The sequence below is a fragment of the Rattus rattus genome, chromosome 9 (genome assembly GCF_011064425.1).
Source record: "Rattus rattus isolate New Zealand chromosome 9, Rrattus_CSIRO_v1, whole genome shotgun sequence".
NCBI classification, from domain to species: Eukaryota; Metazoa; Chordata; class Mammalia; order Rodentia; family Muridae; genus Rattus; species Rattus rattus.
Genome location: NC_046162.1, coordinates 37297547 through 37312736, shown reverse-complemented (window position 1 = coordinate 37312736; position 15190 = coordinate 37297547). Strand labels below are relative to the sequence as shown.

General features: G+C 46.6%; 1 protein-coding gene across 1 annotated transcript; it reads right to left on the bottom strand.

Moving 5' to 3' along the window:
* Window positions 1–6678: 6678 nt before the first annotated feature.
* On the bottom strand, window positions 6679–10432 carry Hint1 (histidine triad nucleotide binding protein 1). The gene is made up of 3 exons (XM_032913510.1): window positions 10222–10432; window positions 7242–7346; window positions 6679–6989 (listed from the first exon to the last, which is right to left on the bottom strand). Exons 1-3 carry the CDS (start codon window positions 10330–10332, stop codon window positions 6825–6827), a joined length of 381 nt encoding a protein of 126 aa, XP_032769401.1. The 5' UTR covers window positions 10333–10432; the 3' UTR covers window positions 6679–6824.
* Between the last annotated feature and the right edge of the window lie 4758 nt (window positions 10433–15190).

Below are 15190 nucleotides of genomic sequence, written 5' to 3'. Positions count from 1 at the left end.
ATGGGGGTGCCCTACTGCATCATCAAGGGAAAGGCCAGGCTGCGGCGCCTGGTCCACAGGAAGACGTGCACCACTGTTGCCTTCAGACAGGTGAACTCGGAAGACAAGGGTGCTCTGGCTAAGCTGGTGGAAGCTATTAGGACCAATTACAATGACAGATATGACGAGATCCGCCGCCACTGGGGAGGCAACGTCCTGAGTCCTAAGTCTGTGGCTCCCATTGCCAAGCTGGAAAAGGCAAAGGCTAAAGAACTCACCACTAAACTGGGTTAAATGTACACTTAAGTTTTCTGTACATAGGGGTTGGGGATTTAGCTCAGTGGTAGAGCGCTTGCCTAGCAGGCGCAAGGCCCTGAGTTCGGTCCCCAGCTCTGAAAAAAAGAAACATGAAAAAGAAGAAAAAAAAAGTTTTCTGTACATAAATATAATTACAAAATTATCAAAAAACAAACAACCAAACAACCAAACAAAATGTAGGACTTTGAGAGACAGCTCAGTTCTTTTCTTTTCTTTTCTTTTTTTTTTTTGGAGCTGAGGACAGAACCCAGGGCCTTGTGCTTGCTAGGCAAGCACTCTACCACTGAACTAGATCCCCAAGCCCGACAGCGCAGTTCTAAAGGACATTTGCTAAGGCAGAGGACCCGGCTTTGCTTTCCAGTATTCACAGAGCAGCTCACAACCATCTGCAACTCTAGTTCCTGGAGATCTGATGGCTCTTCTGGCCTCTGTGGGCACTAGGCATACACATGGTGTATTCACATGTATGTAGGCAGACGCCCATACACACGAACTAAGTAAGTTCAGAGATGTTTTAACGGCTTAAAGAATATGTAAAGATATAAAGATTGCCTTTAAAAAGAGGAAACCATTGTGGGTTTACAGAGAAAATGTCCTGTTCTTCGGGGCACATGCTGAAGTATTTAGGGAAGGAGAAATGTAAGCAGAAGTGTCATTCCCAACTACCCCAAACTCAACCCTCAGAAACCATGGATCAATTTTCCATCTTTATGAATATCTTCATTTTCTGGGCAGTTTGTCTAGTAAATGCATGTTTACAGTTAAGGTAATATGATGAAGCATGTTGCTTTTCATGACTGGCTTCCTCCACTTAGTTCCAAAGCTCAGCCATTTTGTTTTTTATTGCTGATGCAATTCCATTGCTGGGGTATACTATTTTTGATTGGTGATCACTTAAATGCACCTGGGACATTGTGAGGGGACGGAGAGATGGCTCGGTGGTTGCTGCTCTTCCAGAAGACCTGAGTTCAATTCCTGTTACCTATGTCTGGCAGTTCGAATTTCTAACTCCAGAACCAGGACATCCACTGCCCTATTCTGGCCTCTGCAGACTCTGTGTACTCTCAAACACAGGTGAGTATACACAGACAGACAAATGGACACACACACACACACACACACACACACACACACACACACACTAAATCTTTAAAGTGTTTAAATGCATCCATGATTTGTCTGTGCACTTAGCCATTCTAGGTAACATTGCTCTGGATGCTCCAGGACAGGAGGTTTTGTAGGACATGTGTGTGCTAGGTACATTTTTTGTCACGTGACCAATACTTGATAAAATCAAGTTAAAGGGAGAAAGACTGGTTTTGCTCGCCTTTCAGGGCTTTGGTGCACGACGACTTTGGGCTTAAGATGAGGCAGAGAATCAGGGCATCAGGCAGAGTAGCAGGGACACCTAACGGCAGCCAGGAAGTAGAGACCAAGGAAAAGGCCCCCATCCATGCTTCCTCTTCCTTGGCTTTCTGCTTTTCAACACTTTCCAATGGTGCCATCCTGAGTCTATCGACTGGGACAGAGCCATTGGCATCCGGTTGTTCCCCCATGCCCATCATGAGTCCATGAGGGGCCTTTCGCAGTCAAACTATCACTTCCCCACTCCTACTAAGTATAGAGTTCGGGGCAGACCTGTTCTGTGGTTACTTAATCAGCTGTGTGAGTATTGTTTAACGTTTCTGGGCTTGTGCTGTGTGAGTATTGTTTAACCTTTCTGGGGCTGTGCTTTGAGATGAGGTCTGGCTGTGTAACCCTAGCTGGCCTGAGCCCCACGCTCACCCGTCGTGTGTTGTCCAGGCTGCACATCCCTGAATATTCAGAGAGCCTCACCTCTGCTTCCAGCTGCTGGGATTATAGTCCCCATAGCCAGCTCGTGACTTCAGAGCTGCCTGTTTTACAAAGTAGCTGGACCATTTCCAATCCCATCGACAGTTACGAGGGCTCCCACTTCTCTGCTTGCCTTTTTGACTATAATCATCCTCTAGGCTGTGAAGTGGCATCTCACTGTGGTTTTGACCGTCCTGCAATGACCGATGGTGCTGAGAATCCTTCCACCAGCTTGTATCTCCTTTGGAGAAATGTCTCATTCAAATGTTTGCCCGCTACCTTATTTTTTAAGACAATTTTAAAAAGAAGTTTTAGGTTCACAGAAAAATTGAAGGTAAATCTGCCCCTTGTCCCATGCATGTGGAATCCCCCACTACTGGTGACCCCACAACGGTTCCTTTGCCACATTAATGCCTCTGCTTTGACACATCACAGTCCCACAAAGCTCAGAGTGTGGGTTCACTCCTGTTCTCATTTCTCTTAATCTTATGCTTACAACTGGATATGCGTGTGTTTAGTCCGTTGGCCACATGGTTACTGTATGCTTGATCTCACTGTTGTCTTTGAGACAGGCTTACCAGGTAGGCCATCCATGTACATTTCATGGGTTGTGATGTGTGTGTACGTAAATGAATCCACCATATTTTCAGACTATTTTCAATGCCATAAACGACTTTGGCCGTTTTCCCGTTTTTAAATTTGTATTTTTTTTTTTTTTTCAAGATAAGGTTTCTCTGTTTAACAGCCTTTGCTATCCTGGAACTCAGTGTAGACCAGGCTGGCCTCGAACTCAGAGATCCTCCTGCCTCTGCCTCCTGAGTGCTGAGACTAAAAGTGTGTGCTATCACTCCTTGACTTTTTAAACATTTTTTAGATTAATTTTTTATTTTATGTATATGCATGTTTTACCTGCATGTGTGTCTGTGTGAATGCCTGGTGCCATGGAGACGAGAAGGGGGCATCATTCCACAGAAGTGGAGCCACTGACAGTTGTGAGCCATGTGGGTGCTAGGACCTGACCGCAAGTCTTCTGCAAGAGCAGCCAGTGCTCTTAACTGCTGAACCGCCTCTCCAGGCCCTGTGTTGTTTTGTCATTCCTCCCCTTCTTCTCTGAGGCAGCCTCTCCATGTGTAGTCCAAGCTGGCCTCAGACTCTTAGTCCTTCTGCCTCAGCCTTCAAAGTGCTGAGTAGAGATGAGCAGGTATGGGACACAGTGGCTAGTGAGGGTCTCCTGATACATGACAGGAGCTCGGGAGAAGAGAAAGAAATGTAAGACATACATGGAGGAAGCCCCAGCCAGACTCTTCTCCATGTAGGGAACAATAAATACAGTAGAGAAATGAAAACCTGAGACAGGGTCTGTAAACAACCAGCCACCCTCCAGGGTGGGGATTTGAGCTGGCTCAGCAGATAAAGATTTACCAGTTTAACACCCACATGTCTCAGGGGTTGGATGAGACAACTCCCACCAAGAAAGTTCCTGACAGCAGCCTCAGGCTCCCACATGCATGCATACGCATATAAACACATACATGCTACCACCGAAAGTCATAAAAAGGGCTCTCTGGTCTGTCCCTTCCTACCCATGCAGGAGGTCTGACAGCCAAATTCTCTAGCATAGGTCATTCCAAATATTTAGCTGCCCCCCCCCCCCCGATCAATGTTTTAACTTTCTAGGAGACTCTATACACTTGTTAACTAAGCAAACAGCACTCAGGGGCACTGAGAACCCAGCATCGTGTTGGACTTGTGGCCTTTTCAGATCTTCCACTGCTGGAGTGTGTTTTGCAGGATCTTGGGGTTTTCTGGCCTTAGGCTTACTCAGCTCTAGGTTGAGAGATCCTGTCTCAAGGAACTAAGGCAGAGAATGATAAGCAGGACACATGCCCTCCAAGCATATGCACAAATTTCTGCACCCCTATACACACCCACACACATACACTACGTATGTACACATATAACCTGAACAACATAAAAGGCAGTCAGGCCAGGCACGGTGGGCAACAGCTTTAACCCCTTAATCCCAGCACTTGGGAGGCAGAGGCTGGTAGATCTGTGAGCAACAAGACAGCGGGGGTGGGGGTGGGGGTGGGGGTGGGGAAGGAGAAGCCCTTTATCTTGGCATACCCTGGGGGTTGGGGATTTAGCTCAGTGGCCTAGGAGGCGCAAGGTCCTGGGTTCGGTCCCCAGCCCCGGGAAAACGAAAGCAAGCAGACAAAAGCAAAAAAAAAAACCTTCCTTCTATCTTGGCATACCCTTTATATAATCCTGTGGGGATTGCATTTGGAAGCTCCAAGCTATGCCCTTAATAGGCCTATCAGCGCACAAAGTTACTTCTCTCCACTAACTTGTCAGTTAGCTTTGTGAAACAATGCTTAGTGGACAGCTCACAGGTTAATTCAGGGAATACGCAGGAATAAAGACAAGTTATGCAGAGAAACTGCCAGGGAGCCAGTGTGCAGAACACTCCGCTGCCACTGGACACAGGAGCCAGCCTGCACTGTTGTCTTCCCTGGCATTCAGCACTGGATCCAAGGGTTGACAACACAGACGTCATTGTGCCTGCCAACCAGAAGCTGCTGCCACCGACACCAGGATGAAGTGTCCACTGTCCTTGTTCCTGTGTCATTAGTTTCAGATTCAAAGTCCCAGATAAGTGCATCTGATTGGCAGAGCCTAAGTCAAGGGCTTGCATCCCAGCTGGGCCGAGCAGCAAGTTCTTATTGTTCTCCTCAGCAGCCTGTTCTGGGGGCAAGGAATCTCTCAAATAGGATGGGAGTTCAGAAGCTGCAACTGTCCCCTACATCCATGCTGCTCTAGGTGATGCCTCACGATGAATACATAAGTACAAGCTTGGTTTTATAGCAAAACTGCTATTTCTTTCCTAAACTGCAATAAAATACTCTACCAAGGACTACTGTTGGCTCAGTGGGAAAGAGCATTTGCTACTCCTACAGAGGACAAGAGTTGGGTTCCCAGCACCCACGTGGCAGCCCACACCCACTGTAACTCCAGCTCCAGAGGGATCCCATGCCAGTGTGATTTGCTCACAGGGACAGGTCTGTTCTCAGCCCAGGCCTCTCCAGTGGGCTGCTTGAAGCTCCTCAGTCATAGTTGCTGGCTTCCCCCAAAGCAAGTGACATTGTTCCAGATGCTGGAAAGTGCCATTAACTAGGCGGCTTCTAGCATCAACGTCTCATAGTTCAGTGCCGTGTAAGGGCCCGCTCCTTGGGTCACAGATGGGAGTCTTCAGACTTGTCCTCACATGGCGAAGGAGCCACACACAGCCTCTCGTTAGGTTGGAATCCACTTAACAAAGGTCTTCTCCCCACAGCATCATAGCAGAGGGAAGGAATTTGTTGGACATAAACATTCATCTACAGCAGAAAACCATCCCAGAGACCACAGTGTAGGCCAGATCACCCTTTAAGACCTAACTTCAGAACTCACACCTTCCTTCCTTCCTTCTGTCATACTGCTAGTCTCACAGGCCAGCCCTCATTCTGAACACACAAGAGGAGTCTTGTAGGCTATCCTGGAGACTGGCTGCTACATGAAGCGTGGGTGTCTGTCCCAGGACAATAGAAGGCAGAGGTCCTGGGCAGGAGGACAATGGAGTGTTATCTGCCTGCTGTATTAATGCTGGCTCGGTTCATCAGGACAGGAAATGTTCCTGACGAAAGCAGACTCAACCCTCATGCTTCCTGCTTCATTCTGAACCATGCCACAGATCCTTCCAAGACTGTTCCCCAACATAAAACACAAAGTCAGGAAAATGACGGCAGAGAGAAAGACCATGAAAGGCATTTTAAAAGATGCATTATCTATACAAATGTTTTAAATATAACATAAAATGGAAAAAAAGTTACATGTAAAGGCCAGTTCTCCTAATCTATCCAGAAACACTCCAGGCCAGGCATAATGGTGTATGTCTATAATCCCAACCTTGGGAGGCAGAAGGATATTGCCTATGTGTTTGAGGCCACCGTGGTCTACACAGTGAATTTTAGGCTAACCACAATTACACTGAACTGTCTCAAAAAAAAAAGGGGGGTTGGGGACTTAGCTCAGTGGTAGAGCGCTTGCCTAGCAAGCAAAAGGCCCTGGGTTCAGTCCCCAGCTCCGAAAAAAAGAAAAAAGGAAAAAAAAAAAAAAAAAAGAGTGTGTGTGTGAGAAGGGAATTTCCTGAATTAATTTAACTTGGGAGGATATTTCAAATCAAACTTCTGTAATTAATTAAAGACCAGTTACACTACCACAGTATGCCAGGATCTCCTTGAAAAGAAAATGTAAGAAAGTTGGGTTGCGAGCTGATCTCTATTTTTGACACAGGATCTTACTGTACAAACCAACCTGGCCTGGAACTCCCAGAGATCCATTTGCCTATCTCCTGGGTACTGGGATTAAAGCTGTGGCCTACCTTAGTGGTGGATCCTTTGCCTGTCTTCTTGTGGCCTGAGTCTGATCTCTAGCAACATATACACAAGAAACCTCCACACGGACCTACCCTCAGCATTCCACCACACAGTTCCAGAGGAGCAAATCCACTCAGAGATGTGCAACAATGTCTTTTATTAGGCACAGAATTTTAAATGATCTCTTCAATCTCTCCATACACAGGCAAAACTATGTGTGCCATTGAAATTACTGGAGCTTGCCAACTACCTAGAGAAGGATACTTATCCCCAACCTGCTTAACCAGGAGGCCAGTTCATCTGCCGACCTCCAAGGACGTGGAGGTGAATATGATAGACAGACTGCCCCCCGTCTGCACCTTCATTCACCACCATCCGATACCCGCGCTTCAGGCCCAGATCCGCAGCACATTTCTTGCCAACAATCATTAAATGTCCTAGAAGCTGCAAAAGAAAAAGAAAAACCTCTTAAACACAGAAAACATACACTGCTGGCCGTTAAATAACAAGCAATCAAGCTGGGGGTGGTGGAGCACGCCTTTAATTCCAACACTCAGAGGAGATGGGGACAGGCCAGGCTCTGTTGAGTGCCAGGCCAGCCTGGTCCACACAGGAAATTCCAGGACAGCCAGGGATACACAGAGAGAAAACAAACAAACAAACAAACAGTGACATACAATGTTAGAAATTACTTACACTTTCATCATCATCATCTGCCACAGAAATCTGGGATATGTGCTTCTTGGGTATCACCAGAAAGTGTGTTGGTGCTTGAGGGGAAATGTCATGAAAAGCAAGACACTGGGGAAAAACAAACAGAAGCGTTAGTGTATCACCTGCTAGGCTAAAACACACTCTGTCAAGTAGTAAGCATGGTCAGAATGGGAGGCACTGAAGAGACGCCAGGCTGACACGGGTGATTACCACAGAAGAGTATGACTTAGACTGAGTGATCACGGACAGCCATTCTGCGACAGTGACACTGAATCTGTGCCTCAGCCCTCAGGCTCATATATTTGAATCTTAGTTATCAAACACATTTATATTCATTCCCCACCCACATGCTTTCACCATGACAACGGATGAAACCTCCGAAACTGTAAGCAGTCTCCCAGTTAGATGTTCTCTTTCAGCTGGCTGGTGGCAGTAGTGGTGCACACCCTTTAGCACCAGCACTTGGGAGGCAGAGGCAGGTGGATCTCTGTGAGCTTGAGACCAGCCAAATATACAGAGTGTGTTCTAGGACAGCCGGGGCCACACAGACCCCTTCTCAGAAAACCATAAGAAATAAAAAGTTTTCTTTTGTAAGAGTTGCCTTACTGTCTCTTCACAGCAATAAAGCAGTTACTAAAACAATGGATGGGCAAAACTTAGTCCCATCAGCCTTACCAGGCCGATCTCTTCCAAGTCTTCTGGCTCAAACCACGCTGTCCATGGATATTCCCCGTACAATGATCCTCCTGTATTCATTCTCATTCTCTCTCTCTCTCTCTCTCTCTCTCTCTCTCTCTCTCTCTCTCTTAATTAATTAATTCTCCCTTCTTTTTTCCAGACAGGGTTTTTTATGTAGCCCTGGCTGTCTTGGAACTCACAATGTAGACCAGGCTGGTCTCGAACTCAGAGGCAGTCCTGCCTCTCTGCCCCCGAGTGCTGGGTGTGTGCCACCACCACCCAAGCTCTTTATTCTTGAAGATTATTTTCTGCCTCCATGCATGAATGTGTACCATGTTCATACTGAGTGCCCATGGGGGCCAGAAGAGGATGCTGGATCCCCTGAACTGCATAAGACAGTCAGTCCTGAGCTACCTAATGTGGGTACCAGGTATCAAACCCAGGTCTTAACGGCTGAGTCATCTCTCCAGCCCACCTTTAACCTCAACTTTTGTTTAAAGGCTATATATTCCTCAACTTGAAAAATCTACAAATTCCTGCCATGTTAATAGTTTCTTTCACTTTTTGTGTATGTGCCACCTATGGCCGCAACCGTCCTGTATTTCTCTGGACCTTAATGCCTAGACGAGGGTCTCTCATTGAATGTACTGTTTTGACTAGGCTGACTGGCCAGCTAGCTGCCAGCAGGCTCCCACCCTTTGCCATCAAGCTGCTAGAGTCACAGGCACACGCAGCTAAGCCCAGCTTACACGTGGGTGCTGGGGATTTGAACTCAGGTCCTCAAGCTTTCACAGCAAGCACTCTTAGCCACTGTCCTCAGCTTCCATCCTTTTAATTATGGAAACAAACTTGGCTCCCTTCCCCCTCCTACCTTTTCCAGATCGAAGTCCTGATTGTGCAATTTCATGGTTTGTTTTGTTTTACTGTGCAGGCACTGTTAGTACTGAAGTTTTATATCTCATGCTCTCTTCCTAACAGGATCCAGCCATACTCATTTGGCTAAAGAATAATTTTACTTGATACACTGTATAAGATGCTGTGTCATTTAGAATGCTTCTCTCTCTCTCTCTGCAAGTGTTTTGTGTCCCCCCCCCCTCCGTTTTGTTTTGCTTTGTTTTTGAGTAAGCAAATTATTCCATAATATAGGCTGGTCTGTAACTCCCCGCTCAGTCTTCTGGATGGAAGGGTTGGGACTACAGGGCATACATGCTACAAGACTTGTAAACCTTTCCAATGAAATGGGGCTCTTTCTAAGACAAAAGAACTTCCCCAATTAGTGGCACATACAGCAATTTAAATAAAACTCACCTCAAGGAACCAAATGAAGTTTGGAGTACTAGTTCAGGTCTATGTGAATATTACCAGTAGCATTAATGCTTTCTTATATTTCAAATGTCTTTTTTTTTTGGAGCCGGGGACCGAACCCAGGGCCTTGTGCTTGCTAGGCAAGCGCTCTACCACTGAGCTAAATCCCCAACCCCATATTTCAAATTTCTTAAGCGGACTGAACAAACCAGCACAAAACTTTCTAGTCTAGCCAAGTTACCACCCTGCTTTATGTGAGACTGAAAGCCATATCACTGCCTAGGAAATAATTTACGAAATTGGTCTTCAATATCGACTGCGATTTAATCTATCAAGGAGGAGGGAAAAAAGACAACTTTTGATCTTGCATCATAAATGTTTTCTCCGATCAGCAGGGCGTGGACCACCTGCAATCCTAGCATAACAGGGTTCAAGGTTAGCCCCAGTTCGTTACTCAGCGAGTTTAAGATCAGCCTAGAATGGTGAAGCCGATCTATTAAAACAACAAAACAAAACAAAAAATCCTTAAAGCAATATATATGTTTTTAAAAGCTTGAAGGGGTAAGGCCAGTCCCCAGAGGCAACGTCTGCGGCCGGAACAGGGAGCAGAAGGACCTAGCAGTGCCCGGACCGCTGCGCGCGGGAGATCGCAGAGATTGCGCCGGGGGCAGGATCGGGTTTCTCGCCGGCCAGATTGACACCCGCGTGGTGGGTGGCGGTCGCGGGCCCCGGTGGGCGTCACCCACGGGACTACACTTCACAGGGGACCGGAGCGGGCGTCACCTCCCAGGGCCTCCGCCCGCATCACCTCACCAGGGCCGCGACACGCGGCGGGCCGAGCGGCCGATAACGCGTAACCCGAGCGCAGGCACGCGCCGCAGGGCCACGCGGGCGCAGGGCCAGGCCAGCCGGGCTGCGCGTCGTCTCAGGCCCGCGGCTCCTCAGGGAACGCCGGCGTGTCGCCGGGCGGCAAGCCTACCCGATCGTCCTCGAAAATGATCTTGGCCGGGATTTCTTTGCGGATGATCTTGCCGAAGATCGTGTCGCCACCGGGCTGGGCCACTTGAGCCTTGGCAATCTCGTCAGCCATCACGGCCGGTCGCTGTCCTTCCCGCGCCGCGGCCACGGTGGGGAGAGGAACCGCGAGAGCGCGCGGGGACTGCTGGCTCGCGCCCGGTCGGTCTGCGCGTGCGCACTGGCGCCGGCGTCGGCGCCGCAGCCGCTGGGAGCGAAGGAATAAAATGGGCGGAGGAAGCACCCGTTCTTTGCCTCTGCACCTCTATAAGAAATTTTGATTTGCTAGTTCTGGGAGGAGGCTAGGTTTGGCCCAGTGCTTGCCAAGCGTATACGGAGTTCTAGATTTGAACTCTACCGCCTCATAAACCGGATCTGGTGCTGCACGTCGGTAGTCCCAGAGTTTGAGAAATGGAGGCAGGAGGATGGAAATTCAGTTCATCCTCAACATTGTTTGAGGCCAGCCTGGGTTACCTGAGACCCTGTTCCAGAGCAGTCTGTTTTCTGTTTCAAGTTGTGCTAATCACGTTTGCTGGCTTGTGGTACCTTAGCCTTTTTTCTTTTTTTTTTTAAAGATTTTTATTTTATATGTGTGTGTGTGTGTGTGTGAGTATTTTGCCAGCATGCGTAAGAGTGCATTATATCTAATGCCTCGGATCCCCTGGAACTGGAGTTACAGATGGTTGTGAGCCATGTGGGTGGATAGAACTGAAACCTGGTCCTCTGCAAGAGCTACAAGTGCTCTTAACCCTGATCATTTAAACCCTCAGCTGTTTGAGGTCTTAGCTAAGAGCCATATGAAGCCTTACATCAGGTGTTCTTTGCTTTGTTTCTCGCTTTGTGTGGCAGCGATTCTCAATCTTAACTACGTACTAAAAACCACTTGGGAGCTCTTTAAACATCTCTGACCACACCCCACATCAATTAAGTCCAAGTCCGGAGAGATGAGACCTAGGCAGGAGTTGTTTGTAAGCCCCTAGGGCCATCTTCCTGGCTGGAATCAGTTTCCAAGAAGAAACAAAAGTCTTTCTTGGCCCCGCCTCCACCCTTCCTCCTCTCCGTTCCCTTGGTCCTCTTAAAAAGTGTTTTCTGCATATCGTGTGCACTTTGTCATCGTTGGTTCTTTGGGTCATTTCCTCCTCGTCGGGATTAGGCAGGACCTCCATTCACAACGTTCTGTAGTCAATCCCAGTAGGCATGGGTCGCCACCGTTGTTACCGTTAGCTTCTTTCAACATCGCACCCCATTGTCCTCTAGATGGTTTCTTCTGCACACGGAGACCCCAGTTCCACACCTCATTGGATTCTGTTCCTGGCTCTCTTATCTGACAATCTCCAAGTGGCCATAGTGACCTTAGGGACTTAGAGAGATGGTTTGGTGATCAAGACACAAACTGTTCTCTCTCAGAGGCCAGCACAAACATCACAACTGCCTGTAACTGCAGCTCTGGGGGCGAAATCTGATGCCTCTGGCCTAGCAGGATGCCTTCAATCACTTGTGGACTGGGCGCACATAGATCGCACAGATACACATATATACACACATAATTAAAAAATATAAGTAAAAAGGGAAAACTTAAGCCAGATGATAGTGGTACACGGCTTCAATCCCAGCATTCTAAGGCAGAGGCAGACAGATCTCTGAGTTCAAGGCCAGGCTGGTCTAAAGAGCAAGTTCCAGGAAATCCTGTCTTATAATAAATGAATAAATCAATTAATTATATGATTGTTTCCTTTGAATTGCCCTATATGATGATATTTGAATACTTTGTCTCAACAAAATTTTATTACCCTTATTGAGACAACATCTCATGTAGCCCAGGCTGGCCTCCAACTTGCTATGTAGCCAAGGATGTCTGTAAACTCCTGAGTTGACAAAACTATTGGCAGTGGTTCCTGGAAATCCTAGTGTCCCATTCTTTGCTATCAGAGGCATTACTGGTACCTTGCGACCACTGGTAAATAATATCTATACATAAGACATTAGTTTTAAAGTCATGTTCATTTATTTTCATAACTACAGAAAGGTCATGAATATCAGTTGGCCTGAGCTTAGAGTCCTCTGAATTAGGTTTCTAGTACATTCCAGATGATACTTTTGGCCCTAGTACTATGCTTTGAGGATCAGTGATGCAATGTAGGAAAAACTCATTTATGTACTTAGAGGCAAAAGAATATTATATCTGTAACTTACTCTTAACAACTTATTTATTATTTTGGTTTTTCAAGACTTGTGTGCGTGTGTGTGTGTGTGCGTGTGTGTGTGTGTGTGTGTGTGTGTGTGTGTGTGTGTGTGTGTGTGTGTAGCCCTAGCTGTCCTGGAACTCACCCCATAGACCAGGCTGGCCCCAAACTCAGAGATCCAACTGCCTCTGCCTCCTGAATGCTGGGACTAAAGGCATTCACCACCACCACCACCACAGGCCACATTCTTTTATCTTTAGATTGTTATGAACTCTTTTTCCATAGACATTCATTAGACAGAAAATAGGTTATTGTAAATTACCTTACCAAATTTTGCTATGGGACTCTAAAACCACCTAGAAGGGGCTGGCCAGATGGATCTGTCTGCTCTTTCGGAGGCCCCGAGTTCAACTCCCAGCAACCACATGGGGGCTCATGACTATAAAGAAATCTAATGTCCTCTCTAAGCATGCAGGTGCACATGCATTCAGAGCACATGTACAATAAATAAATAAATATTAGAATCTAGATGTGATCATATGTAAATGCTAAACTCGATGCCACTGCCCACCCCAGCACTCTTTTTTTTTTTTAAAGATTTTATTTATTTATTTATTATATGTACATAGGTAAGGACACTATCACTGTCTTCAGACACACCAGAAGAGGGCATCAGATTCCAGTACAGATTGTGAGCCACCATGTGGTTGCTGGGAATTGAACTCAGGACCTCTGGAAGAGCAGTCAGTGCTCTTAACCGCTGAGCCATCTCTCCAGGTACCCCACCTCAGCATTCTTAGTACAAATACATGTGAGTTCACTCCCCATCTCCTGTGGCTGCTATTAGACTATAGCACTACAGTTCAACAATAGTGACAGAGACCACGGGATTCATAGAGCTGGAAAGATTTACTAACCAGCCCTTTGCAGATAAAGTTACCATGACTAACTTACACTCACATGTGGGAGTTACTGAGCCTGACTGAGTAACTGACCAAGCACAGCCATTGCTGTCACGGACGGAGATGACTAACTGAACATCCAGTTAGTGCAACCTATGTCCTAACAATGGCGGATGTGTGTGTGTGCATTTGTGGCGCTGAGGACCAATCATGTTTCTGTAGCCCGCACTTTACTAGCTGAGCCAAGACATCTCCTCAGCTATGTTTGGATTTTGCTTTTTTTAAAAAATATTTTATTTATTTAATGTATATGAGTACACTGTAGTTGTCTTCAGATACACCAGAATCTGTTACAGATGGTTGTGAGCCACCATGTGGTTGCTGGGAATTGAACTCAGGACCTCTGGAAGAGCAGTCAGTGCTCTTAACCGCTGAGCCATCTCCCAGCCCTGGATTTTGCTTTTGTTTGTTCTTCGGAGACAGGAGCTCATGTAGCAGGCAGAACTTGAATTTGCAATTTACACAGCCACACCCAGCCAAAATGATGTTTGCAAAATGCAAACCGTGATGTCACTCTCCTCCCGATACTATTCCAGAGCATGCTATCCCAGAATGATATCCGAAATCCTTTTCTTGACCAATAGGAACCTGCGTGACCATGTCCTGTCTGTTTCCCCTCCCTCACGTATTTCCATTTCAGGCCCACCGACTGGCTTCACAGAAACTAGATGTAGTAAGCAGAATATGCCCATGTCCCATTCCCTGGATCCTGTGAACATGTTATTAGGTAAAGGGAATTTTCAGGTATGAATAGATTAAGGGCCTTGAAGAAGGTAGGCTCCTGGATTACCTGGGTGAACCCAGTGTAACCACAGGGCCCTTGAGAGGAAGGGAGAGATGGAATGAGCCAGCAAAGGGAAGAGATCTGGTTTGGATGCCGGATGGATAGCATTCGGTGGAAGTCAGATTTGTTTCCACTGAGCGCAACACTTGTCAGCAGCACTGCATTCTCACTGGAGGCTCTAGGGGGCAGCCACTCCCTTGTCTTTTCCAGCTTCGAAAGATCATGCACTTCCCTTGATTGGTTTGTTCATCTCCAAAGATGAGTATCTTCACACTTCTCCCTCCTTTCCTTCTTCCACTTTTAATGTGACTCATTAGGCTCACCAGACACAAAAAAAGCTTCCCATCTCAGAATATGAATTTAATTCACCTGCCAAAACTCCCTTACTCCTCAGGATGATACAATGAGACGTTCTAGGCACCTGAGTGCATACATCCTTTGGAGAGCATTCTCTTGCCCACCGCCACATAGCTCAAGGAACTTACATTCTGAACGTTTGAATTTCCACTGAGTTCTGGAGTCTCTTCAGTTCAGTTTGCATGCCCGGTAGCAAACCAGGTCATGTTCCCAGAATAACCAGCTCAGAAAAGAGTGCTGAACCATCTTGTTTCATTTCATCTGTGGAATAGCTGAGGGAACTGTAGCATGTTTGCTTTAAGACTCACTTCTGTGAACTATGTTTTATTTTACATTTCTATTATATGTACATGATTGCATGACTTTGTGGGCACCACAGGCATGTAGGAGCCTAAGGAGGCCAGAAGAGACTACTGGATCTCCCAGAACTGAAGTTACAGACAGTTGTGAGCTGCTGTATAGGTGCTAGGAATCCAATTCGGGTCCTCTGCTGATCAGTAAGTGCTATTAAGCACCGACCCATCTCTCCAGCCAAGGAACTGTATTTTCAAGTAACAGAAGGGTTTTGGTCAACTTTCTAGCTAGAAATTATTGCTATAAACTATTCTTTAAAAAAAAAAGAAATTAGGCTATAGTACAAAAGTATAA